The sequence below is a fragment of the Drosophila sulfurigaster genome, chromosome X (genome assembly GCF_023558435.1).
Source record: "Drosophila sulfurigaster albostrigata strain 15112-1811.04 chromosome X, ASM2355843v2, whole genome shotgun sequence".
Classification (NCBI taxonomy): domain Eukaryota; kingdom Metazoa; phylum Arthropoda; class Insecta; order Diptera; family Drosophilidae; genus Drosophila; species Drosophila sulfurigaster.
The window spans coordinates 22,923,168-22,949,941 of NC_084885.1; the positions used below are offsets into that span (position 1 = coordinate 22,923,168).

The 26,774-nt window shown below is 37.9% G+C and overlaps 2 protein-coding genes and 2 non-coding genes across 6 annotated transcripts in view; 3 read left to right on the top strand and 1 right to left on the bottom strand.

The window, feature by feature from the left end:
- LOC133848959 (tyrosine-protein phosphatase 10D) overlaps positions 1–26,774 on the top strand; it is a 63,835-nt gene that overhangs the window by 30,975 nt on the left and 6,086 nt on the right. For 2 of the 3 annotated variants that reach the window (XM_062284722.1, XM_062284721.1), the window contains exons 3-8: positions 20,533–20,782; positions 22,467–22,748; positions 22,934–22,981; positions 23,941–24,613; positions 25,113–25,537; positions 25,610–26,041. In XM_062284722.1, coding sequence (XP_062140706.1) covers positions 20,533–20,782; positions 22,467–22,748; positions 22,934–22,981; positions 23,941–24,613; positions 25,113–25,537; positions 25,610–26,041 — 2,110 coding nt within the window. The remainder of the gene's footprint in view (positions 1–20,532; positions 20,783–22,466; positions 22,749–22,933; positions 22,982–23,940; positions 24,614–25,112; positions 25,538–25,609; positions 26,042–26,774) is intronic. The other variant, XM_062284723.1, reaches the window with a different exon arrangement.
- On the bottom strand, positions 9,327–9,889 carry LOC133848981 (uncharacterized). Its single transcript, XM_062284765.1, has one exon. It carries the CDS (start codon positions 9,753–9,755, stop codon positions 9,408–9,410), a length of 348 nt encoding a protein of 115 aa, XP_062140749.1. The 5' UTR covers positions 9,756–9,889; the 3' UTR covers positions 9,327–9,407.
- Positions 21,763–21,833, top strand: Trnag-gcc (transfer RNA glycine (anticodon GCC)). The gene has a single exon. It is a non-coding gene; the product is annotated as a tRNA-Gly (tRNA).
- On the top strand, positions 22,359–22,429 carry Trnag-gcc (transfer RNA glycine (anticodon GCC)). The gene has a single exon. It is a non-coding gene; the product is annotated as a tRNA-Gly (tRNA).

Here is a 26,774-nt window from a genome sequence, read left to right on the forward strand (position 1 = left end):
TGTACTCTCTATCTTTGCCTGTATGTTTATGTTTACTCTCTCTCTCTCTCTCTCTGTCTCTCTTTCGGTTTGCCTTTGCTTTGGCCTCTGCTCAACATTGCGTATACATAATAGCATCACATAAAGTCGCCGGCAGCATCAGGAAGTTGCCTTTGTCTGTCTTTCTGTCGCTGTGTATGTGTGTGACTGTATGTGTGCTTGTGTTTTGTGTGCGTGTGTGTGTGTACTCTGCTCTGTGTGTGTATCTGCCGAAATCTATTGATTTTCTCTGCTCCTTTTTGAGCATTCTCGCTGCTTTGTCGTCGTCTGCCAAGCTTGCTTTTATTATTGTTGTAGTTCGTTATTGTTGTTGTTGTTGCTCTTGTTTTTGTTGTTGTTGTTGTTGTTGTTGTCGGCAACATTTTGTCAGACACTTTTTTTGTGTGCTGTCGCTTCAAGATATGGCACAACAGCCACGGCAACAGCAGCCGCCAACTGCAGATGAAAGTTTCATTTGCCTCGTTTTTTTTCTGCTGCCGGTTTTCATTTTCTTGCCAACAACAACAACAACTTTGTATATATATTTATATATATATATATATATATATGCCCACAATGGGCAACTATTGGAAGCAGAGAAGCTGCAGCAGAGGTCTCAACTCGGGCAGCCCACATGTCGTATGCTTGATAAAGTTTCGCATTTTGCCATTTTTGTTGTGCGCTGCCATTTTGCACAAAAACAAGTTGCAAACACCTTGCAGCTAAATAACCATCCAAACTATGCATTTAAAGGCTGCGAACTGAACGGTGAAAATAATCTGCAACTCAGCACAAAAAGGTTTGCAATTCTATTCACTATACAACAAAATGGGAAATTAAATTAAGAAATTTGCTTGACTAAGTGAGAGCTGCTTACAGGGTATATGCTAGGCGATCACATCGATGTTGCCAGCTAAACATTAGGTTGAATCTTTAGTTTCCAGAGCCGAATCTTTAATTGTGCTAAATTAGTTCAAAACAAGCACTCAGTTTTTTCAATGTATAAGCTTTTACAACGAATGAACTAACATTTAATTTCCCCAGTTGATTTTTCTATGGTTATCAAACCAGGTTTTTGTTTTAACTGTAACTCTTCATTTAGAAATAATTTGGAATGGCAAATGGTATATTTTGTAGTAGTTGTTGAATATCTACCAAATATAGCCTTTGGTAAATTTATTTGGAATATCTTGCCGACTTTGATTGACAATTTTATATATTTTGTATTTTATGGTAAATTTTGATTGCAATAGTATATCAATTTAGTATATCGACGATAGCAGTTGCTTTAATTGATAGTTTAATATATGTTGTACTTAATGGTATATTTTTAGTACAATAGTATATCAATATACCTAATGTAGCCTATACTAATTAAGTATATTGTTGTTGTATAATTGTTGGAAGCAGCTGTCGAGTCTTAATTAGTCTATGTTCTATGGTTAGCAGCCTGATATATTTAATATATCAAATACGCCTCTCGGTATATTTCAGTATTATTCGGTATATTTTCACAATAATACTGCACTATTTTGCTATAGTTGAAAACGGAAAGCGAGAATCTCACAGTCGAGCATACTTTCTCATTATTTAATGATTTTTAGATTTAAAGCCCATACAACGAATTCATAAATTGATCAAATTATGCGAGTTTTTAATGTGTGAAATAAATAGAAAATGTCGAAGAGCCTTTTATCAAATTTGCCAAATACTTTAACTTATTTAAATCAAGAATTCAATATATAATTCTATAAATGAAAGACTAAAAATGTCTCTATACAAATTTCAAGCGAATTAAATTGTTATTCTCATTGTATGTTGAGAGCATTGCAATATCGTTGTGTATTAGAGTTCTTTTCGTTTTTATGTATTTTGCTTGCTGTTTCGCACTTCCGCTTTTGCTTGCCGGCAACTTCCGCTGCCTCTCGACTATGTCAGTGTGTGTGTGTGTGGGTGTGTCTGTGTGTGGGTGTGTGTAGATGTAGGTGTGTGTGTGTGTGTTAGAGTTGTTGTGTCTGCCGTTATTGCTGTGCCAAGCACCTTTTTCAGGCCATGAAAAAACCATTTTGCCGAGTTGCTCGAATTCAATTCAAGCCCTAAAAAGAAACGAAAAGAGCGAGGAAAACCTGCGTGGAAACGCTGGGAAAATGCTAGGGAAAAGCCATATGAAGAGTTGTTTTGTGTGCTGTCATTTTCTAGTTTTGAGGCAACAGGCAAAAGTGAAGGTGCTTCTGGAAACGAGATTTACGATTTACCCCAAAAGCCAGAACCTGAAGCCGAAGCCCTAGCTTCACTTTCTGTCCGTCTGTCTGTCTGTCTGTCTGTCAAAGGCAGCCGCCGCACAAAAGCTCAGCACCCACATAAGACTTTTTTTTTTCTTTTGCCGCCCACTCAGACGCATTGTCAGCGAGAAAGAGATAGAGAGAGAGAGCAAGAGAGAGAAGGGAGGAGAAGGAGACAAACGTACTTTTGGCCCAAGAATATTTGTAGGCTTGAAATTATTAAAGTGCGTTTGGCGTTTACTTTTTGTTCTCTTGCTTTGCTTTTCCCTTTTCGTTCCTTCTCTCTTCTTTTTTCGGGTGCAGTGAAAGTTTTTCCTTTGAATTTCAATGCGTTGATTAGCCAGCGGGGAAAATGCTGCTCAGGCTTAGAAAATATGCCTGGAAATAGGCAAACATTTGCTTTTGATGTGGAATTTGATGCGTGGGATAATACTGCGCACTCTACTGGATTCTATTCGATTTCATCTTCGCATGCTTAGTGCTATTATAATCGAAAAGTAGAGCGAACAGGGAAGAGTTTTTAAAAGGCGAATATAAATTTACATTGTATATATTTCGAATTGTTTAAATGGAAGCTGGATCAAGAGAGCACATTAGAAAATACTTAATGTTATAAAACATAAACAGAAAAGTAGAAAAACCCAAATTAATATACCGAAAAGTAATTAAATATACTAGAATCTATATTTAATACGTTGATATGCTGTTACACTCAAAATATTCTATATCAAAAAATAGAAAATTAATAAGTAAAAAAATAAACCAAAGGTTTTTTAAGGTTAAGGTTTAATATTCTATAAAAAGTACCAAATATACCAAAAAAAAAAAATATCAAAATCTATATTTGGTATGTAGATATAGTATTGCATTCAAAATATACCACACCAAAAAAGTAGCAAATACGAAATTAACATACCGAGAAGTAATCAAATATACCAAATTCAATATTTGGTATATCGATGTACTACCACACTGAAAATATAAAAAGTATCAACATATCGACATACTACTACATGCAAAATATACCATAGAATACAAAATATACCAGATTGTCAACCAAATTAAAACTGGACAATTGCAGCAGCATTTATCCCTTCTATAGCAAAAACGATCTATTTCAAGTCGTATGCGCTTTGGCCTCGTGACCGCCGTTAAAGTCGCAATTGATTAATCAATCAATCAGGCAGCAAAGAGCTCGCAAATCTTTGCGCCACCCTCAGAGCGCTTCTTCAACCCTTTTTTTTTTGTGTTGTTTGCTAAATGCGTTTCTTATAACGCAAGAAACAACAACAAGGCAAACTGAATGGCCCATGTTAAGGATGTGAGGACAGGACACGTAATGCCAAATGCCAAATTGATGTGAGTTCTATGCGAATTTGATGGTTTAATGGCCAACCATAAAACCGAAAGGATAAGCGCAATAAAAAAAGCGGATTTAACCTCACTTTTCCCGCATTCACCCCAAAACTTGAAATCTTATGTTTATTCTTCTTGTTGCTTCGTTTTGCAGAGAGAAATTTGATATGTTTTTATTTGAGATTTGTCAACTATAACATTGCATTGTTTGTTCTTTTATAATTCCAATAAAGTTGGGGAGTAGTTCTCTTTCATTTCTTTTTGAGGTTATGGAGATACAAATCTTGAATACTATAACATTTATTTTAGTCTTCTAGTTTGATTTCTCTTTTTGAGGTTATGAATTTATGAATCTTCACTTCTATAAGATTTATTTTATTTCTATACTTTAATTTCTTCAAATCTCCTTTTCCCAGAGTATCTGCTAGTCGAGCACGCTTCTGTTTGTTTAATTGTTTGAGCATTTTCGTGTGCTTTGCACGTTTGCAACCCTAGAAACGGAAAAGTAAAAGAGGAACCTAGCAAATGCTTATGGAGTGTTTGTTGTTGCTTTGCTCTCGCATTTCGATTGTCTGGGGAAATGTGCTAAACAAGGAAACAAAGCACAGGGAGAGAAGGAAGAAGCAGCAGCAAAAAAAGAAGAAGAAGAAGTCAAAGAAATGGCGAACAGAATTAAACAAAAGTAAAAAGAGAAATGCGACGAGGCAGACGACGTTGATTTATATGCGGAGGCAAGCAAAAAGTGGGAGAATTCATAGCTAAAAAAGTGTCCTTGAAAGAATGCGTGTGTGTTGGTGTGTGTGTGTGTGAGTGTGTGTGTGTGTAGGGATAGGGTAGCCACTTCACAGCGCACAGGTGGCACATAGCCACTGGCAATAACAACAAATAACAGCAACAACAACGGCAACAAATACAAAATTCGTCTTACAAATGGACGCCATTTTGTTTGCTGGCCAAAAATGGAAACAGCGACAACCCTGGCAGCTGCAAACAGCATTTTCAATGTGTGCTTTAATTTATAATTCACAAAACTGAATGCAATTAATTTGCACAAGATTTGAAAGCAAAATTAGAGACACAAAGTTTCAGTTTTGGTAAAGTTGAAGATGGTGATGACAACCCTGGCAGTAAAGACGGCAATTAAACTGCGTCCAGCAATAAAAACAATACAATAAAACTGCATAATTCAAAAGCCAACAGTAAATCAAAGAAACATTGTTTCAGTCAAGTTGAAGATAACAATGGCAACCCTGGCAGCAGTAAACTGATTTCAATAATTTGCACAGCAATTACTTAAAATGTGAATTCGAATGAGAATTTCATATTACAGAAACATCTTCTAAACATTGTTTCACTTTTAGTGAAGTTGTAAATAGGGATGGCAACCCTGGCAGCAGTAAACTGATTTTATAATGCGCGCTGCGATTTGAATGTCATCAATTTGCACAGCAATAGTTTAAAAAGCGATTCCTTTAAACATTGCTTCAGTTTGGTTCATGATGACAACCCTGGTAGCAGCAAATGGATTTTATACAGCGCGCTACGATTTGAATATCATTAAAACTGAATTACAATATGAATTTTATATCATAGAATAAAGTTTTGAACAATACTTCAGTTTTTGTAAAGTTGAAGATATTGATGACAACCCTGGCAGCAGTAAACTGAACTTATACAACTGAATATTATTCAATTACAGAACAGAACAACTTTAAAACTGAAGTATAATCTAAAATGTATATCATAGAATCATCTTTTGAACATTGTTTCAGTTTTGCCAAGCTTAAAAATAAAGCTTAACACAAATCTGAGCCTTTTGCTATATCATAAAGTTAAAAAAAAAACAAATTTAATATGTACATTAAAATAATATCGCTCTTATGCAATATTTAAAGTTACCTGGATATAACAAGAGTTCAGAAGAGTACAACAAAAAAAAATGCTTATCTACTCAAAATACCCTGTAAAACGAGTGGTTGCAAGTTTTATTTGCCCGCGTTGCAAGTAGCAACGTCTCGACAGCGAAACAATCGTAAAGTTGCAGATGCAGAAAGGCGAGGCAAATAGTTTCATTTTGGTGTGCAAACTTTGTGGCGCATTTAATGCAGGCGGCAGCTAAGCAAAAAGTTTCTTGAACTTGCTGCGGCGACACACAAAAGTGGCCAAAAAGAAGATTGCACAACATAAACTTCCTTGGGAGTGACGCGCTGAATACCCTGTAATAAAGTAGCGTCTTTTGTTAGGCAACTGCAAGGCATAAAAAAGGGCAGAAAGTAGGAAATGCTGTCATTGCTGATGTTGCTGCTGCTTTTGTAATTGTTGCCCCATAAAAAGAGACAACTAATTGCATCATTAATGGAAATGTAACAATGCGCGAAACTGCAGCCGAGCTGTGAAGAGTGAAGAAGAAGGGCACACAGATAGAGAGAGAAAGAAAGAGAGAGAGAGAGAGGAAGATAGAGAGTGGCACTTCGCCAAGTCGCGACAACAATTTAAATCATGAGAGCAACTGTCGCGCCCATTTTCATTGTTAGCTGCATAGATAGACGCTACGAGTACTCGAGTTGCCTCACAGCAATGTAATCCAATCAAAATCTCACAAAAAGCAAAAAATGCCCAGATTTCCACAGAGAAAAACAGAAAAGTAAAGGCGGAAGTTGATTAAATATCTTTGATGATCTCACATTATTTGCTCGTTTTTATCTCAATCGTTGTTTAGCTCTACTAAGCAACTGAATAGTGTGTATTAAATACGCATATCAATCATTCAATCAATTAGTCAATCATCTAGCAGGAAATCAGTTACAAATTTTGGGATTGACAAACTATTAAGCTATTTATCCACTTAACATTTGAATACATTTTACTGTAGAGCTCATTTGATCAATCAATCCATAATACCAATCAATCAATCAACCAAATATTTCACTACAATTATGATCAATCAATCAACCAAAAATTATGTTCATTCAATCATACAATCAATAAATTATACCAGTCAATCAATCATTTAACAATAAATCATTCAATCAATTAATTATACAAATCAATCAATCAACCATTTAACAATATTTATAATCAATCAATACTGCATTTCTATACAACTCATATGATTAGTTAATCAATCAAGACAACATTTTAACACCAATCAAGCGTTTTTTTTATGATCAATCAATCAATCAATCAAGTTAACATTGTAATGATAGTCGAAAATCTCTTTTTGCAGAGCTAATTTGATCAATCAAGCAATCAATATTATAATACCAATCAAAATCCTCGTAATGTAAAGCTAATGCGATGCATCAATCAATCAATCAAGTTAACGATAGTCAAATATCTCTTTCCGCAGAGCTAAGTTGGTCAATCAAGTAATACCAATAAAAATTCCTTTTTTTAATAAGGCTAATAGGATGCATCAATCAATTAATCAATCAATGGTGGAACTGTTTTTATTTTACTTCTCTTCTTGATCTCATTCAATCCCAGGATTCCCAGCTACCTCTTCCACTCTCTTTTTCTTTCTAAGTAATGACAGACAAATGGAAGTGCATCGCAGAAGTCCAAGCTTTTTGCTATGTCTGGCTTAGATTGGCTTTTACAGAGATTAAAGAGCCTGACACGTATAGAAAACAGATTGCAAGTTATCGAGCAAGATAGCAGAACGTATTCCATGTTTTCTTTTTGTTTTGTGTTCACAGCCTCTTTTTTGTCGTTCTTTGTTTTTATCAGCTATCATCAGCTTCGGAATGCAGCAGGTGATGTGAAGTAGGCTTGGGGTTGGAATTGGGGATGCTTTTTTTTTGTATGTTAGCTAGGAATAGGGACGATGCAAACAGCTTTTGGTTCAACAAACTTCAATTAATGTCGCACGGCTGTCGCTTTTGTTGCCTTTGTTGTTGTTTGTTTGTCTGTTTGTCTGTTTGTCTGTTTGTGTGTGTTTTGAAACTAGCGAACGGCGAATAAGAAAAACATCAGCAGCAACAGCAGCAGCAGCAACAAACTTGCAACACTTTCAAGTGTCGGCTGCTGTTGCTGCCTCAATAACGAGCAACCTCCTCCAATCCACTCCCCTCCGCACATTTGTGCCCCTCTGGCCACACGGAGCTGTGTTCCATTCATAAAGAAAATACTCTGAAGCAAAAAACAGAAAAACAGAAAAACAGAAAAAATGGGAAAATTATACTGAAAAACTATTCAGCAAACTAAACGCAACGCCTCAACGAGCTCGCCCATGTGGGCGTGGCATCATTTGCTCATTCATGCACAAGTGTATGTGTGGGTGTTGCTCCTCCCCCTCCTCCTCCTCCTCTTCTTCTTCTTCTTCCCCTCTATTCACCATCCCTCCCCATGCTCTAGTTTAGTTTATGCTGCGCATTTGTTGATTTTTTTCTGCCTTTTTTTCTTGTTTAGGCAAATGTTGATTTTAGTTAAAATGTTGCCATAAAGCGAGCATTGAGAACGATTGACGGAGAGAGAGGGAGGGGAGGAGACGGAGGCGGAGGCGGGCGGAGTCTGTTGCGCAAACATTTTTGTGTTTAGCAAATTTTAAAGGCATTTTTTGTGTGGTCTTTGGAGCATTTGTTTTTGCTCATAGATTGCTTTTGGATGTGACAAGCATAAGCTTATGATAGTTTTGTTCGAGACACCGAACAAAACGACTTACGGATCATAGAAAATGCTATGAACACAGAGAATTTGCACACAGCGAAGGGAAAAACGTTTAATCAAGGGAAACATATTTTCCATTTTGCAAAAAAATCATTGATTGATTAAGAATGTGCAAACATTTAGTTCACATCCTAAACAAATTCTTAAATTTGCATTCTTGCTTAAGGAACTCCAAAACAATGATAATATAAACTTGAATTTTTGCAAATTATAATACCAAATGCTGTTAGTCTTACATAAACGTCCGAAAAAATACTAAAATATATCGAAAGTATATTAGTATACTATTACAATCAAAATATACCAGATTGTACACTACATGTTAAAGAATTCATATTCTTGATTTAAGTTGCAAATTGCAATGCCAAAAACTGTCAAAAAAAGTTTTAAAAAAATACTAAAACACTACATTAAAAATATGCATTACAAAATATACCAGATTATACACTATGGTTGCAGGAATTCAATGTCCTGATTGAAAGTTATAATGTTAAAATCTGTTAGTCCTAAAAAAGTCTGAAAAATACTTAAAAATATTGAAGGTATATCAATATATAACACAGTGTATAAAATATACCATAGACTACAAAATATACTACAGAGTATAAACTATACCATAGATAACAAAATATACCAGATTCCACACAATGAGTGCGGCAATTCAAATTCTTGATTTAAGTTGAAAATTATGTTAAAATCTGTTAATCGTAAAAAAGTCTGAAAAATACTCAAATATATTGCTACTACAGAGTACATAACAAAACAGAGTGTAAAAATACCATAAATTAAAAAATTTACTATAGAATTAAAAATATACCATAACCTATAATATATACCACAGTCTATATATACCATAGAATACAAAATACACTATACACTATATATATACACCAGATTCTACACTATTAAAAGTAGTCGGTATACAACTTTTTAGATTCAAGAAGTCTTAGCGCATGAAATCAATGTCAAACAATTCATCTACTCTTGATATTTGAAACAGAAAACAATTTGTAGAAACATCGTAGTATATTTATGTTTACACTACACAATTGGGGAGAATCAATTAGAAGGCAACACTTCTGGCTAGACGACCACCTCGCAATCATCGTTGGTGTAGAAAAACGTGGAGATGCAGGCACAGCTGCCAAAGGCGATGGCACGATTGTAACGCCTGGCCAAATGGATCATGTAGATGATGATGAGCAGCATGACAACAAGGCAAACAATTGGCAATTTACAATTGACGAATTGATATCGAGATGCGGCACTTTTGGCCGTTGCCTTTTGTTGTGCAATCTCGATGCGCATTCGATGGCCGCACTCGCAGCAACGCACCTGACTGAAGATCTTGAGCAGTTGGATGCATCGTTGGTGATTATATCTCTGAAATGTTGCATACAACTCATCCAGCAGCCTCTGCGCCTCACACATTGTCGCCTCTTCCACTGTCAAATTACTAAATCAATTGATTCGATCACTTTTTTGCCAACACACAAGAAATTTCATCTTCTACACTAAATTCAAAACTAAATTGTAATATGATTTTAAGTGTGATTAGTAGTGCTTAGACATCTGAGATGTGTTTGAAGAGCAACTGATAAAACTCCACAGATCCTTGGGTTTATATTCCACATTACGTATACGCATTAAGTATACGCAACAAATTTCCATTCATGAATAGTTTTGTTGCCCTTATTCCTTTTACTTTCTGCTCAAATCCATTTAATCGCTTTTTAACTTCTCATTGAAATATTGTGTGCAAACTGCTAAGTAACTAAATTTTCTTTAAATAAAACAAGGTAAGCTCTTAATTGCGCTCGCATTTGTCTTTAACCGGGTATTTTGGTCGTCGAGCACACTTAACGCGCGCTAAACAGTTGCATTCAGGCAAAAACATTTGCCAAACGCTACACGTAATCTCAGTGCCAGCAAATTAAGGCCACATAAGCTAACTACTCTACACCAAGGGAAATGTCGACTGTTGCTTGCAACTTGACGTATTTTGGAGATATTAAAAGAATGTTAATATGATCAATCAATCAATCAGTGAAGTTAACACTGTAATGATAGTCAAATATCTTATTCTGCAGAGCTAATCTGATCAATCAAGCTAAACCAATTAAAATTCCTATTTCTGTAAAGCTAATGGGATGCATCAATCAATCAATCAATTACAGATACATTCAGTCAAGCAATCCATCAATCAAGTTAACATAATGATAGTCAAATATTATATATATTTCTGCAGAGCTAATTTGACTAATCAATCAAATATATTTTTTTGCAGAACTAAGTTGATCAAGCAAAATTCCTCTTTCTGTAAGGCTAATGGGATGCATCAATCAATCAATCATTTTCTGGTACATTCGATCAAGCAATACCAATCGAAATTCCTTTTTCTGTAAACCTAATGGGATGTATCAATCAATCAATCATTTATATTTACATTGAATCAATCAATATCAATCAAATATATCTTTTTACAGAACTAATTTGATAAATCAAGCAAAATCAATGAAAATTCCTTTTTCTGTAAAACTAATGGGATACATCAATCAATCAATCAATCAATCAAGTTAACATTATAATGGTAGTCAAATATATCATTCTGCAATTGAATTAATATTTCTTTTTCTGTAAAGCTAATGGGATGCATCAATCAATCAATCAATTACTTTCTTTTAATATATTTATTTTCTTGTTGCACTTTGTTTTTTAGAGTATTTCTTTAAATCAAAAACGCTATAAAGAGTATTCAGAGATCGGTCTGTAAGCTTGGTAATTGTTTGGCCAGTTGAGTTATGAGTTGAGTTGGCAATACGAGCATTTGGGTCGCAATGTTGCAAGCTAGTTTTCTGGGCTAAGATGCGCTTGCCCCAGCTGCTGTTGCAAGTGCAGCAAATTCGCAGCCAGGCAACCAGCCGGTAAGCCAGGCTAACAACATCGGCATCGAATCCTTTCAAGTCGCCTGCCGCTTAATTAAAATGTTCTTGCATGCCCCTTTTGTGCAGCATTAATTAGGATTAATGTAGTTTGCTGCACCAACAATTGGACACCGTCACAACTCCTCAAACTCTACCCCGCCCCCCTCTTTTGCTGCCTATGCAGCTCATCAAAGTCGTAACTCGGTTTTGCTTATTTGTTGTGTAGTAGCGCAACTGACATTGACTTAATTAGTTTTCGCTAGGCAAGAACAACAACGGCAATTTGAAATCGCAATCCCAACTGACATTTGAGAAGCTACAAAAAGAAAAACTAAAAAAAAAGAAAGCCAAAACGCTTTGCGCTTAAATGCCAAGAGTCTAAGGGCTAAACGACAACAATTGTAATTCCCTTCCTCTTACTCTCACTCTTTTTCTCTCTCTCTCTCTTTTATGGTTGTATTCGCATTTCACTTAATTGCATTTAGATTTTTTGTTGCGAAATACCCTGTAAATAGGCAACTTTGAAATAAACAATTTACATACTAAAACATGCATCGAGTGTGCTCGACTGTGAGATACCCGCTACCTATTTTGAATAAAGCCAAAACAGTGCAGTATTAATTTTAAAATATACCGAATTAATATACCACAAAAATACTAAAATATACCAACTGTCATATTTGGTATATTGATATAGGACTCCATTCGAAATATGCCATAGAGATCAAAATATACCGAAAGCCATATTTAGTATATCGATTAAATACTATATTCGAAATATACCACAGAGATATCCAAATAACAAAGCAATGTGTCATTATTCTTAAATATAGTGAAGAATATACCACAAAAAATACGAAAAATATACTGAATGTCATATTTGGTATATCGATGAGGTACTCCATTCGAAATATACCAAAGCAACTAAATCCCGATTGAAGTAGGCATTTTTTCTTTTCGCAAAATATTCTGTAATTAAGCAATCTCGAAAAAAAACAATTTACATACTACATAATTATGTAGAACAAATACCAAACCAAAATAACCGAAAAAAAGGCATTTCGTTTTTGAAAGTTCTGTCATTTTTCATTTAAAATCCATTCCACTTACAATTCAAACTAAGTACAGGGTCTCTGACAGTTAATACTTCTTATTTGTTGCCTGGCCAATTTGATTTTTTTGCCATTTCCGCGCTAAGCTATGATTACCATATAAATCATTAATAAAAGTTAAATCGATTTCAACGTTTTTTGTTTCTTTTTGGGCATTTTAACTGTTCCCAATTGGGGAGCTATACAATTAACTGTTATGGCCAATTAGCGGACCTGCTCCGCCAGTTAAAATATTACGAGTTACACAAAAAAACACACAAAAATCATAAACATAGAAAAGAGAAACAAGTAAACACACAACCAGAAACATAAACTCATAACTTTGGATTTACCAATCAGTGTAAAAAACGCAGGGGAATTAAAAAAATAAGAATACTTTTGATATGGGAAACTTCCTAGTTCTTTCCTAAATCATCCGACAACCGTTCAGAGATATTATTCCATCTATTCCTAGACTAAACTCACATTTTTATTTAGCATTTAAAGTTGCACCATCAATTTGCATGCATTGCACATATTTTCGACATTTATTGGAATACTACTCGATCGGGCAGTATATCATTTCCCATAATAGATTACCATCGCTCTCTCTACTCGTACTATTTTCATTTCTTCCCTCTGCCTTTCCCTCTCTCTTTGTGGCTATATTTCTTTCTTTTTTCATCTTTTTTTTTGCTTTGCTTTTATGCATCTCTCTCTCCTGGTGTCATAACGAGTATTGATTTTCATTGTTGCCAGGCGTTTCTTGTGCTATGCAAATGATTCTCCCCTCCTACTCTACCCTCCTCCTTTGTGACCCCATCGACTCGCTACAATCATAAAATACACATACAATAACTTACCTCCGTCTCTCTCACTCCACTCCATTTGGGGGCAAGCATAATTTATGCACTTTAGAGCAAATGTGTGCGGTTATTTGTGGGTTGAGATGGCAAACTCTGGCCAAGCCCTAGACCCAGTCGTAAACTTGGGCCAACTTAATGAAAGCTTTTTTCTGGCATATCCTTAAAGTTACTCAAGTTTACTTTCTATTCGACTGCAACAAAATTAAATGAACATTATATTTATAGTTATGAACGTTTTCTATTGGTTCGGTTGGCTTAAAGTTTATTGCAGATAGGAAACAATAGCAAAGTAAAGTAGTAGAATTATATGAACTCACCGAATTAGACGTAAAAATTTAAGAAAATAAAAATTGAAGTTACGCTATAAAATAAATCAGTCGACCACACGAAAATTTCGTTTTTTATATGCGGTATAATTGCAAGTAAATGTTGAAGGCGATTGATTGATGGCTTGATTGATTGATTGATTGCAGTAAACAGTGCAAAGTGAAAACGAATACGAGCGTGTTGTTGTATCAATATTTAATACGTTGTTTGTGAGGTGTTTAATTACTCGACTGGGCGAGCACGTTAAATAATGCAAAATGCTCTTTTTTTCCCAACAAGACAAACAAATAAACGCAGACCGGCTCCCAACTTTCCTCATACTTTTTGCCTTCCCCCTCCCAATGGCAGGAAACGACGACGACGACGACGAGAGGAAAAAAAAATTGTAAAAATGTGTGAATATGAAAATGTTCAACTGTCTGCCACTCGTTGCCTCTCTTTCTACCCTGCGAAACCTTCTCTTTCACTCCTGAAAGCGCGCGAAATGTTCAATAATGCAAGAACATTTGCGGAAGGCAACAGTGCGACATAAAAGTCAATATACGAGTATGTTCGTAACGAGATCAGCCACATTCATGTAAGAGAGCAGTTGGCACGATGTCAAAGAGAAAAATGCCCGACAAAGATATGCATTACCGGATAATGAATGCACATTTTCGTATATTCAAATATATATGTAATAATAATAAAGTGTATTTTAGGAACAACACAATATACCCGCTATAGCTGATAGCCCCATTACAGGGCATGCGAACAAACAACGAGTCTATAATTTATGCATGACTTTTCAATTTGCAGCAATGCTACTGGGCTGCGATAATTTGAACCCAGCCCTGGCATCGCCTATCGTACCTGCCTCCAACTGACAAGTTGTCAATTGTGCCATCGAAGGCGAGAGAGAAATAAATAAATAAATGGTACAAATAAAGACATGTGCTCTCTTTCGGTACTCTTTATTCTCGTCGAAATGAAAGGGATTAAGTGCAACTGTATGAAAAGTATGCAAGGGAAATGAGCATGAACTTTGGACTGCAGTCGAACTCGCTGACGCCATCTTTTGTAATTGTCTAGGCTCTAACTTTATGGGGCTAGAGTGAGTGTGAGAGCAATTAACAAGATGGCGCCTCAGAGCATCAGCATAAAACTTAAGTCGCAACTTTTCAACGCACACACACACACAAATGAAGCTCGTTGTCACGCACAGAGCCTGAAAGCTGCTTGCTCTCTTCCCTCGCCCCCTCCCGGCAGCCACCAGGAAGCATCCTCTGGAAGTCGTAACCATTCAGCAAAGCTTCTTTTATATTCCTATTTGTCACAATATTTGCTGTGAAAGGCAACTAATAAATTCTCTTACTCTCTGCTCCACTTTGACTGCAAGTTTCGCATTCACACACACACACACACACACAAATATACGCACACACAAGAGAGTGATGTGTGTGCGAGGCTCTTGTCAACACTTTGCAAATTGCGTTGCAAAATTGCGATCCAAGAGGAGACCAAATGTGCCATGTCTAAGTGTATAGTCATGTCATCTCACTCTCACTCCCGTGCCCTGAACCTTGCAAATAGCTTGAGGCAATTTTCTAATTCCATGACTATATGACTTTGTGTGTGTATTGTGTATTGTGTATTGGTTGTTGTTGTTGTTGTTTGAGTATCTAATTCGCATTGTCCAATTGTTGTTCATTTGCTATGATAATTGATTTGTTATTGTAATATTTCAATTATGCAAAAATCAAAATAGAAACTGAAGTTGAAGCTAAGAGTTCACAAGAACTAGTTCACTATGGAACTATAAATAATCGATGCGCTTTTATTGTGCACTCACGCACTCACACACACACACACATGCACATACGCAAAGCGACTATCCAATGGCCCCTGAAGCAATTTCAATTTAATTCAAGCTTCCTGTTGTCATTGCTGCTGCTGTTGTGCCCACTGTCTTTAAAGTATTTTTATGTTGCTGCGCTGCAATTGTCGTTGACATTGTTATTGTGGTTGTTGTTGCTGCTGTTGTTGTTGTTGTTGCTTTGTCGCGCATTTCTTATGTGCGCCGCTGTTATGACAACAACACAATCAACAAACAAACAAGCAACAATTCTAGTCACGCACACACTTAGTACATACACACATACCTATGTGCCTACATATGCACACACATTTAGCATCAGCTGAGCGCGACTTAACGAAAAGTCTGAGAGAGCGCAAGAGAACTGAGAGCAATGCAGTTGAACAGACGCGCGCTCGCTCAACTTAACTAAGCTCAGATCAGAGCTGTACTGTTGTTGTTGTTGTTGCTGCTGGTGGAGAGGCGGCAATGCGAATGGAACGTGCAATGCATGTCAAAAACTAACCGAAAATAAAGAAGGAAAAAAATGCAAAAAGGGGAAGCGAGCAGCAACAGTAGCAACAGACAGAGACAACAACTACTTGTACATACATACATAAATGGGCATAAATTAAACGAGGGCTGACTGAATTGGACTGGGTGTTGTACACACACACATACACACAGAACTACATAATTATGTAGGTGTGTTTGTGGGGTTTCTTACACGCAATGCACAGGTACACAGACAGACACAGACACACACACCCACATCTAGACTGGGCTTAGCTTACAGAGTGACTGACTGACTCACTCACTTAGTCAGTCATTCAGTTACTCACTCACTCACCTATTATTTGTGCTGCGCTTTGTGGATTCTCGTCGTCGTCATCGCCAAGGCAGTCAACCTGAAACTTGCAGCCAACTTTTCACACTTTAACACGGCAGCAAACTAACCAACTATGCATTTACATTCAGCAAAGCATTCGTGTCTGTCAGTGCAGCACTTTATGCTAATTGCGCTACGTTTGCCTTTTGGTCAGGTAGCAAAAAAGCAACAACTACAACTACAACGCGCGCGCGGACCCATCGAAAAGTCAAGTGCGGGTGAGCAGCGTACTAGAAAAAAACAAAAATGCAACTACTGAAGGGAATGCCAAATGCGATAGATGGCGCTGAGGAGGCGAAGCCTTTACAAGTGCGAATGCGACAGGCTACAACAAGATGGCTGATGACAACTACTCATTAGAAATTTGCAAGGAAAAGGTTGGGGGCCACCTGTTGGTAGTGACATATCGATAGACATATTTATCGATTAGCACGCAAAGCGTTGTCACACATTCAAATTATCAAATTAAAGCATTATCCTGTTATTATTAGCACAATTTCTATAGCATACTTTTTGTGTGCCGCAATAAGGAAGTTATTTGCTAACGAGTAGTATAATTTTCTATGCAGCAAATGCAATGAGAGTATCTTGTCATGTGTTTGGGGTTGACTCTGGCTACATTGCTTGAATTATTCAAATAATGTTTGCTTATTATGGTTGTTGTTGTTGTTGTTGTGTATTATTCATTGTTGTTTGTTTTAGCATACGCTGCTGACATGTTTGTGTGTTGTTGTTTGCTTTGGTTTTGTTTTGTTTTGTTTTGTTTACTCGCTTGTTGTTTATATTGGCCTTTGTTTGCCGCCTGTCACAACAGCAATGCAGCCAAAGTTAAAGTTTAGTTATATAGTATAGACGTACATATGTCCACAATAATTATCTTATACTTGTATCTTGGGATAAGAAATTGCAAATATTTGCAATAATTGTCTAATTTATTTCTAATGCGTAGATTGCAATAACAAGTACAACAGTTGACCGCATAGATGGCGTTGTTGAAATAAACAGAAAGTAGTTCAAGTGCTTCCAAAGCGACCTCTCCTTTTCATAAATACTTTTTTTCATAGCTGACCACGATATACTCGAATATACTCGATAAGTTTCAAGACGACCCTGGACGAGTCAAAGCCAAAGCCAAAGCGAAAATCAAAAGCGAAGGTTAACCGCCACTTTTGTTGATAATTATTATTAATTCATTCTCTTACTGTTGATGTTGTTGGTAATTTTTGCAAATACATCAAAAAAATAACTGGTAATTGTTGTTGGCTTGAACCAATTTGAGGTGACGGGCGATGAGTCACATTAAGCGACAAAAATGCCCAATAATTAACTCTGCCAATAGCAAGACGTTCACTATTAAAGAGAGAGAGAGAGAGAAAGAGCAAACTACCAAAAGATCGCAAGAGCTTTAAGTTGTGCTTTGCGTTTTTTGTTGTTGCTGTCGATAATCGTTAACTCCATTGCTGCGAGTATTGGCAATTGCATAACGATGTGTGTGCGCTAATTATAATGATTATCAGCATTCGCATTCATAAAGCACAGCAGCGAATGTCTTAAGAGCAGAAGCAGCAGCAGCAACAGTAAGCAAAGCATCATGTAATGCGCCCAAATGCGAAAAATGAAACAAACAAAAAAAAACAGCCAAAGAAATGAAACGCACAAATTATGCAATGCAGCCAAAGCGAGACCGTGCGAGTGTGAGAGAGAGGGCAGCAGGTGGCGCGCACTCACACACACTTTTCTACTTTGCTTAGCAGCCAGCCATATTGCTATTATGATACCCTGATCAAGCAAAGCACTAAAGGGTATATACATAAATTATATATAATAAGTACATTATTATTAAGCAGCTATATATTCAAACTGTAAACAAATAAAGTAAAATGAAAATGATTTTACAATTATAGTTTGAATTCCCTAAAAATGAATCACGGGTATCTCTTAGTCGAGCACATGCCACTGCAGCTTTCTTTCGTGTTGCTGTTTTTGTCATTTCAGGCGCCGCCGTTTCGACGAGTTTCGTTGTGTTTCATTTCTACTTTTTCTTTACCTACTTATGTTTGGCATGCACGTGTGTATGTGTGTGTGTGTGTAAGTTGTGTGTAAGCGAAAGCGCAACATAAATTGCATTTCAAATTGCCGCCCAGTTGAACAACAACAAAAACAACAATGGCAACAAAAAGAAGAAAAACGAAACGAAACAAAAAAAAACTTGTTACAAAAAATGTTGCGAAAAATGTAGAAACAACAAATAGAAGCAGAAATGTAGAAAAGTGTAACATTGCACACAAAGTAATTGATTATGTGATGACAGACAGCGAGCAGCTAATTGAGCGAAAGAGAAAGAAACAATAACAGTAACAGCGGCAAACGTATAAAAGCTTTGCAATTTCAATGCATATGCATGAAATGTGAAAGAGAAGCAAATAATTAACTTATTAACTGACTGACTTAATTGATATGCTCATTCCACTTTTTTTTTTTAGTCGTTTTTGCTCCCATATTATTGCCATAATAACAGTAGATGATGTAAATTTTGAAATGTAGCTTGGGTTTCTAATTTATGCTGCCATCATTCTGCACTTAACTGGAGAGTGACAAGTTTTATGGCTCTTCTCTATGTTCGTGCTCTCCGCTATCGACTCACAATATGAAATGCAGGCAGCGCGTTTATGCGTGCGCGCATATCAAGATAAACTATGTTTTGGTAGTACATATTTTAAATCACTACATTGGGACAACTAAAAGAGATATTAAATACCGAAAGTATTTACTTTTTTCAATAATTAAAAATAAAATAAAAATCAGCTGTGCTCATTTCTAAAAAAAAAAAAAAAAGCAAAAATAAATATGAAAATTAAAAAAAAAACCTTTTCTTTAAGCATCTAAAAATTTTACAAATGACTATTTAAGATTCAAAATAAAAATTAAATTAAAATTAAGATTAAAAAAATTAACAAATGGTTGTCTAAAACCTTCCTCAGTTCATGAACTACACACTGAACGCATAAACGTTTGCCGCATGTAATTTTATTTACATTTTACGCTTTTTTCGCGCTACTCATCAATCATTTGAGCGCGTGCTTTTTGACTGCGCGCCGCCATTTTGCGACCCGCCCACAGAGCAACGGTTCATGCGTCCGTCTGTCCGTCTGTCCGTTGCCTTGTTGATTTGATTAAATTGCAGTCCTCGCAGCCAAATAATTCAATTGAACAAATGAAATTCGGAGCGTTTTTCGTGTTATACGTTTTTTTTTTTTGAAAGAAGAAAAAAGCAATTTGCCATAAATTATTGTTAGCTGCGCGCAAATGGTTGACAATTAACGTAAAATTTTGCCGAATTCGCGCAACAAAATAAAACCACACTATTGATTTTAGTGGAAAGCGTAGTGAAAACAATTTGCTGCAGTGTCAAATTAAGGGGACTGGGAATTTAATGATGCGACAGCGATTTATGATCAATTAAACAACGCTGCAAATTAACTAAATTTGCTATAATTTGACAGGCAACAATTTTACACACCTTAATTATAAATCAAATAAAGCTTAATAAATAAATATACAGTACAAAATTGGTAAACGGTTCTTTTGAGCTCTTTACAACACTGCTAGCGCCGACATTTTGAAGTTACAATGCAAGTCTCGAACTTAACCAGTCTGAGGGACGGACGAAAGTTCTCAAGAGCCAGACAGACTGGAGTCGGAGACGGAGTCGGAGTCGGAGTCGAGGTCGGAGCATTGAGAGCAAGGGCGTGCCCAGCGCAGTGCATTAAAGCAAACAACTAATGCCACACTCTTTGCGCACTTTGCAACACTACAAACATTTCAATAGTGCATAATTTGTGTGCACAACTTGCCGGCTCTTTTAATCCATTAAACGGGTGGCGCCAGCTCCCCTGTCCCCCCTGTTCCCTTCTTCCCCCTTCCTCCTTCCCCAGACTTGCATTCATTATGTGTTGCAGCTTCCTCTTTATGATTTTCATTCGCGACGTCGCGAGCAACGAGCAGCGTCATTGTTTGCGGTGTTAATATTTGGCGTCTGCCACCACCAGGCAAGGACAGCAAGGACAACAAGGACCCAACATCAACTCGTCATCAGTCATCAGGCGCCGTGCGCCATTTTATTGTCAGCTTGTTACTTTTGCCGGCTTATTGTGAATGTCATTGCACTTTTTGCAGCCTTTTCTTCCCTTTTCAACTTTAACTCCCCAACACTGCGAAATAAATGTCCCAACTATACGAGTATATTCACATTGTTTTGTCCGCTTCTTTTCTTTTAGCACGCTCTTGGCGCAGATCTAGCCATTAGCATACCGAACAATCCGGGCCTAGACGATGGCGCCTCCTATCGACTGGACTATAGCCCGCCCTCGGGCTCGCCGGAGCCAAACACAACGATTGCCTCGCGAGACATTGGTGACGAGATCCAATTCTCCAACGCCTTGCCCGGCACCAAATACAACTTCTGGCTGTACTACACCAATTTCACGCATCACGATTGGCTCACCTGGACGGTAACCATAACAACAGGTAAATTTCCAGTCTCAATTTAGAATAATCTATTAAGGACATGAAAGTAAAAACCATTTGTGCTGCCAATAACTCTTCTAGTCTTTGAGATTGAAGTATTCAAAAGCGCAGACAGACAGAAAGACGCAAAAATGTCGATATATAGATTTGAAATTATCTAATACTTATATTTGCACTGTCTTAGGTAAATCTATGAAAGTCATGAGAGTAAAAAACACTTTTTATGTCAATAACTCTTTTAGTCCTTAGGATTGACGTGTTCAAAAACGCAGGCAAATAGAAAGCCGAAGAATATTTGATATATGGATTGGAAATTATCTAAATTGTGGCGACTTAAATTATTATATGAAAGGCATGGAAGAATAAACCACTTTTCATGTTATTACCGCGTCGAATCTTATAGATTGAAGAGTTCAAAAGGGCGGATAGACAGAAAGACGGAAATAAGTCTTTATACGGATTTGAAATTGTCTAATACTCACGTAAATAACTCTATATAGGGATTCAAAATTATCTATTACTTAGATTTACAATGTCTTGGGTATATTTATAAAAGTCCTGAAAGTAAAAACCACTCTTGATGTCAGAGAGATTGAGATTGAAGGGTTCAAGAGGGCAGACACACAAAAGTACTGAGAAACGTCGATATATAAATTTGAAATTGTCTAGGCAGCTTCAAGGAAAACTTGTTAAGAGTAAAGAATAGAGAGAGAATTTAAGAATTGTCAATTACAGTACGGTTTCATTATATTTTTATTTAGAAATATCACCAACTCAATCTATTTATGCCGAAATTATTTTATAAATTCTCAACAACTTTGCTAAACAAATAAACTTTACAATACGTTGTTTATTTAACGCATAACATTGAAAAAGGTCTTAAGCAGATCAATAAATATAGTTCCTATCTTTGCGGTCAAAAAATAGATGTCAATAGGGGCAAAATTAATGAAGCTTTCGTGTGTTGGCGAAATCACGAAGCATCGGTGGTTCAGTGGTAGAATGCTCGCCTGCCACGCGGGCGGCCCGGGTTCGATTCCCGGCCGATGCAAAAAACACTTTTTTGAATTACTTTCCCACAAAAAAACAAAAAAAAAAACAACTTAGTTTTTATATCGACGTAACTGAGGTCAACAAATTTTCGTAGCACCCACTTGTCGTTGACCAAGGCGTAAAAGAAAACTTTAAACTCATATATTTATGCGATATTATTATATCTTGCATAGTGTTATCTCACTCTCGCACGCACACTCGTTTTTGTGCCGTTGTGTCGTTAAATTTGTTTTCATTGCTGTCAAAAGTAGAAAGTGAAAGATTGCTACGCAAGCAGATCGCACGATTAAATGCAAAAACAAAAGCAAAAACACGCTGCGCAGCAGCAGCAGCAACAACAACTACAAGAAAGAGACGAGACGATTGAGCGAGCACTCAACTATGGCGCTTAGCTAAAAATAGACACACGCACACACACACACAGAGACAGGCAGACATGGCTAGAGTGACAGACTGAAAGTGCGGGAGAGACACAAAACAGCATTGATAATGTGAAAGCTTTTAAGCTGCAAGCTTGCATGAAGCATCGGTGGTTCAGTGGTAGAATGCTCGCCTGCCACGCGGGCGGCCCGGGTTCGATTCCCGGCCGATGCAAAACTAACTTTTTTTTTTTTTTTTTGTAACTTTTCAGCACCCGATCCACCATCGAATCTGTCGGTGCAGGTGCGCAGCGGAAAAAATGCAATCGTATTGTGGTCACCGCCCACACAGGGCAGCTATACGGCCTTCAAGATCAAGGTGCTTGGCCTCTCGGAGGCATCGAGCAGCTACAATCGCACCTTCCAAGTCAACGATAATACATTCCAGCACAGTGTCAAGGAGCTGACACCGGGCGCTACCTATCAAGTGCAGGCCTATACCATCTACGATGGCAAAGAGTCTGTCGCCTATACGAGTCGAAACTTTACCACAAGTGAGTTATATAGTATATTGAATTATATTCTTCCATTCTCTGCTTTCTGGTGTCGGAAAATATTAATAACTATAACAACAACAACAACCATATTATTCTCTGTTCTTTACACACTCCTAACTCTCTTGTGTGCATCTCTTGTAATTGTAACTAAAAAAAATACAAAAAAAATACAATATAAAAAGGTCGAAGGACGCGGCATAAAGAATTGCTGGATATTAAAATTTTGAGAGGTAATGTAATCCCATGAAATTTTCGGTTCGTCTACAAAAATTGCATGCCGCACAATTTGCTCGTCGTTGTTTGTATTTTGTTTTTTGGTTTTTCTATTTAAATTACTATACTATAACTGCCACCCCTGACTGGTGTGCAACCCTGACCCCAAGCCAAGCCAACCAAAACTGACCGCTGGCAATGCGCCAAATTCATTTCACCAGCCAAAAAAAAGTAAAGCAAAAAAAGAAAGAAATTGCACAGCAACCATTTTGGCACTTTCTCCAACCACAGTCGCTCCCTCTCACTCTTTCTCTTCCCTGGCTCCATCGGCCTTAACCTCAACCCACATTGTGCACGCTATTTGCATTTGCCACCACAACAAAGTGCGATTACATACACAAATATCCTTATATCCCTGCTGCACAGTTGAACATTTAAGCCATGAATTGCATGGATTTTTATGCTGATGCGACAACTCTATGCAATATGACCATTTGGCAATACTGTTTCATAAGCCTATTAAGTTGGCTGCGGCTGACATTAACCATAATAAATGAAAGGTAAAAACCCAAAAGTAGGGTTAGGTAAACGTTGTAGAAGAACTCATTTAACAAACAAAATTTTACAAACTTAATGCGTTCCCACTTTGAGTGGGTCAAACTACGTAACTAATCCGTCTATTGTCAAATGTAGCTATTCATTTGAACTAATCACAACTGATAGCTTTATTTAACTATTTATATCTTTGTAATAAACCTAACCTACCAAATTTGAATTCATTGTTGAATTTTATAACCACTGTGCAACTGTACAAAGAATACTCTTGTTTGCTTGCACATCAGTCAAAGCTACATACGTTAGTTGTATGTTAGCATATGCATGGTACAATGGGTCGTATACGCAACCCGCTAAAGGAACATTCCCTTTATTTTAATCCTGTACTCACTCTCTCTCTGTCTCTCTCTCTCGCTCTCAGAACCCAACACACCTGGCAAATTCATTGTGTGGTTCAGGAACGAGACAACGCTGCTGGTGCTGTGGCAACCGCCTTATCCAGCGGGCATCTACACGCACTACAAGGTCTCGATTGAGCCGCCCGATGCCAACGACAGTGTGCTGTATGTGGAGAAGGAAGGCGAACCTCCCGGTCCGGCGCAGGCGGCCTTCAAGGGTCTTGTGCCCGGTCGGGCGTACAACATATCGGTGCAAACGATGTCCGAGGATGAGATTTCACTGCCAACAACGGCACAATATCGCACAGTGCCGTTGCGACCGTTAAATGTGACATTCGATAAAGATTTCATCACATCCAATTCGTTTCGGGTGCTGTGGGAGGCGCCCAAAGGCATCTCCGAATTTGACAAGTATCAAGTGTCGGTGGCCACAACGCGACGACAGTCGACAGTGGCCCGTAGCAATGAACCGATTGCCTACTTTGATTTCCGTGACATTGCCGAGCCGGGCAAGACGTTCAATGTTATTGTAAAGACAGTCTCCGGCAAAGTGACCTCGTGGCCCGCCACGGGCGATGTGACATTGCGACCGCTGCCGGTGCGCAATTTGCGTAGCTTCAACGATGACAAGACCAACACAATGATCATCACCTGGGAGGCAGATGCGGCAAGCACGCAGGATGAGTATCGCATTGTGTAAGTACGGATTGACAAAGTCCTGAGAGATTCCTGCGATCGAATTTAAACTCCCTGCCAAATTCCTGGGGTTTCCTGTTCGATTACTGATCTAAATGAAATTTCCTCTCGAATTCCTGCAGTTGCCTCTTCCGGAACTGATCAAAATTGAGTACCCTGTCTAGTTCCTCTTTCGGAATTCATATACATTTAATTCCCTGTCGAATTCCTGAGGTTGCCTCTTCCAGAAAAGGAAAAATTGAACTCCCTGCAGAATTTAAACGGTTACCTCTTCCGGAACTAATCAAAATTAACTTTCCTAGTTATTTTTCGGAATTCATCCAAATTAAATTCCCTATTCAATTCCTAAAGTTGCATCTGTCGAAATTAATCAAAATTAAGCTCCCTGTCAAATTCCTGTGATTGTCGCTTTTGGAAACGACTTCAATTCAACTCTCTTCCTAGATCCTGAGGTTTCCTCTATCAGATTTAACCTAAATTAAACTTTCTTTACGCTTAGCTACCACGAGCTGGAGACGTTTAATGGCGATACCAGCACTCTGACCACAGGACGCACTCGTTTCACACTCGAGAGTCTGCTGCCAGGCAGGAATTACTCGCTCTCCGTCCAGGCTGTCTCCAAGACAATGGAATCGAACGAGACGAGCATTTTTGTGGTCACGCGTCCCTCATCACCGATCATTGAGGATCTGAAGAGCATACGTCAGGGCCTCAACATAAGCTGGAAGAGCGATGTCAACTCCAAGCAGGAACAATACGAAGTTTTGTATTCCCGCAACGGAACGAGCGAGGTGCGCACCCTCATCACCAAGGAGTCGCGTTTGGTCATCAAGAATCTGCAACCAGGCGCTGGTTACGAGCTCAAGGTCTTTGCCGTTAGTCACGAGCTCCGAAGCGAACCACATGCTTACTTCCAAGCAGTCTGTGAGTACACAATATACTACATATGCAACATTTTTTACCGCAACTCAATTTTTCAAATTTTTCTTTGTTTAGTTCCCAATCCGCCACGCAACATGACGATTGAAACTGTGCGCAGCAATTCGGTGCTTGTGCATTGGTCACCACCGGAAAGTGGCGAGTTCACCGAATATTCCATACGCTATCGCACCGACAGTGAACAGCAGTGGGTGCGTTTGCCTAGCGTACGCTCCACCGAAGCCGACATCACAGACATGACCAAGGGCGAGAAATACACCATTCAAGTGAACACCGTCAGCTTTGGCGTCGAAAGTCCCAATCCCCAGGAGGTCAACACCACAGTGCCGCCAAATCCCGTCTCGAACATTATTCAGCTGGTGGACTCGCGCAACATTACGCTGGAGTGGCCCAAACCCGAGGGTCGCGTCGAGTCCTACATCCTCAAGTGGTGGCCCAGCGACAATCCAAGTCGGGCGCAAACCAAAAATGTTTCGGAAAACAAGTCGGGTAAGTCCTCTTGACTAGATCTAAAATAAGTAAAAATGTGTGTGAAGAAAAACGACAGAATCGATTCTAAACATCAGGAGAAAGCAATAACATTTTGGCAATATCCCTAAGACAACAAAGGAAACAATAATAGAATGAGAAAGCATGAAAAACAGTAATCTGTTGAATACTCCCGTCGAGTACATCTAAACTAAGTGGATATATGCGAGAGGAACAACGAAAGTATCGATTCTAAGCTTCAGGAGAAATCGGACCATTTCGGAAGATTCCCTAAGACAAAAACAAACAACTACTTACAAAAATCCGAGCATGAGAAATAAAGACAGAAAGAAGACTGTTGAATGCTACTGTCAAGCTGGTCTAATCTAAGTCGAAATGTGTGAGAAGTACAACGAAAGCATCGATTCATAGTTTCGGATGAAAGCAGGAACATTTCGAAAGTATGCCTAAGGCAAAAATCAAAGAAGTAGTAGAAAGCAGACTGTTGAGTGCTCCTGACGAGCCGATCTAATCTAATAGAGGCAAAAGGATCGTTTCTAGGCTTCTAAAGAAAGGAGGAACAGAAAACAATAATAGCTTAAGCTTAGGAAAGCATAATAAATAGACTTTTAATAGATTATAAAAAGCTGCTCTGAAGTAACCCAGAGAAATGCATACTCATAAGATAAGCCAAATTCCTGAAACCCAGTTCCACAATTAAATATAACCCCTCAAATCAATAGCAAAGCGTTTG

What these genes read in the sequence shown, in the direction of transcription:
- LOC133848981 (XM_062284765.1), bottom strand. Translation starts at nt 9,755, where the DNA reads ATGTGTGAGGCGCAGAGGCTGCTGGATGAGTTGTATGCAACATTTCAG.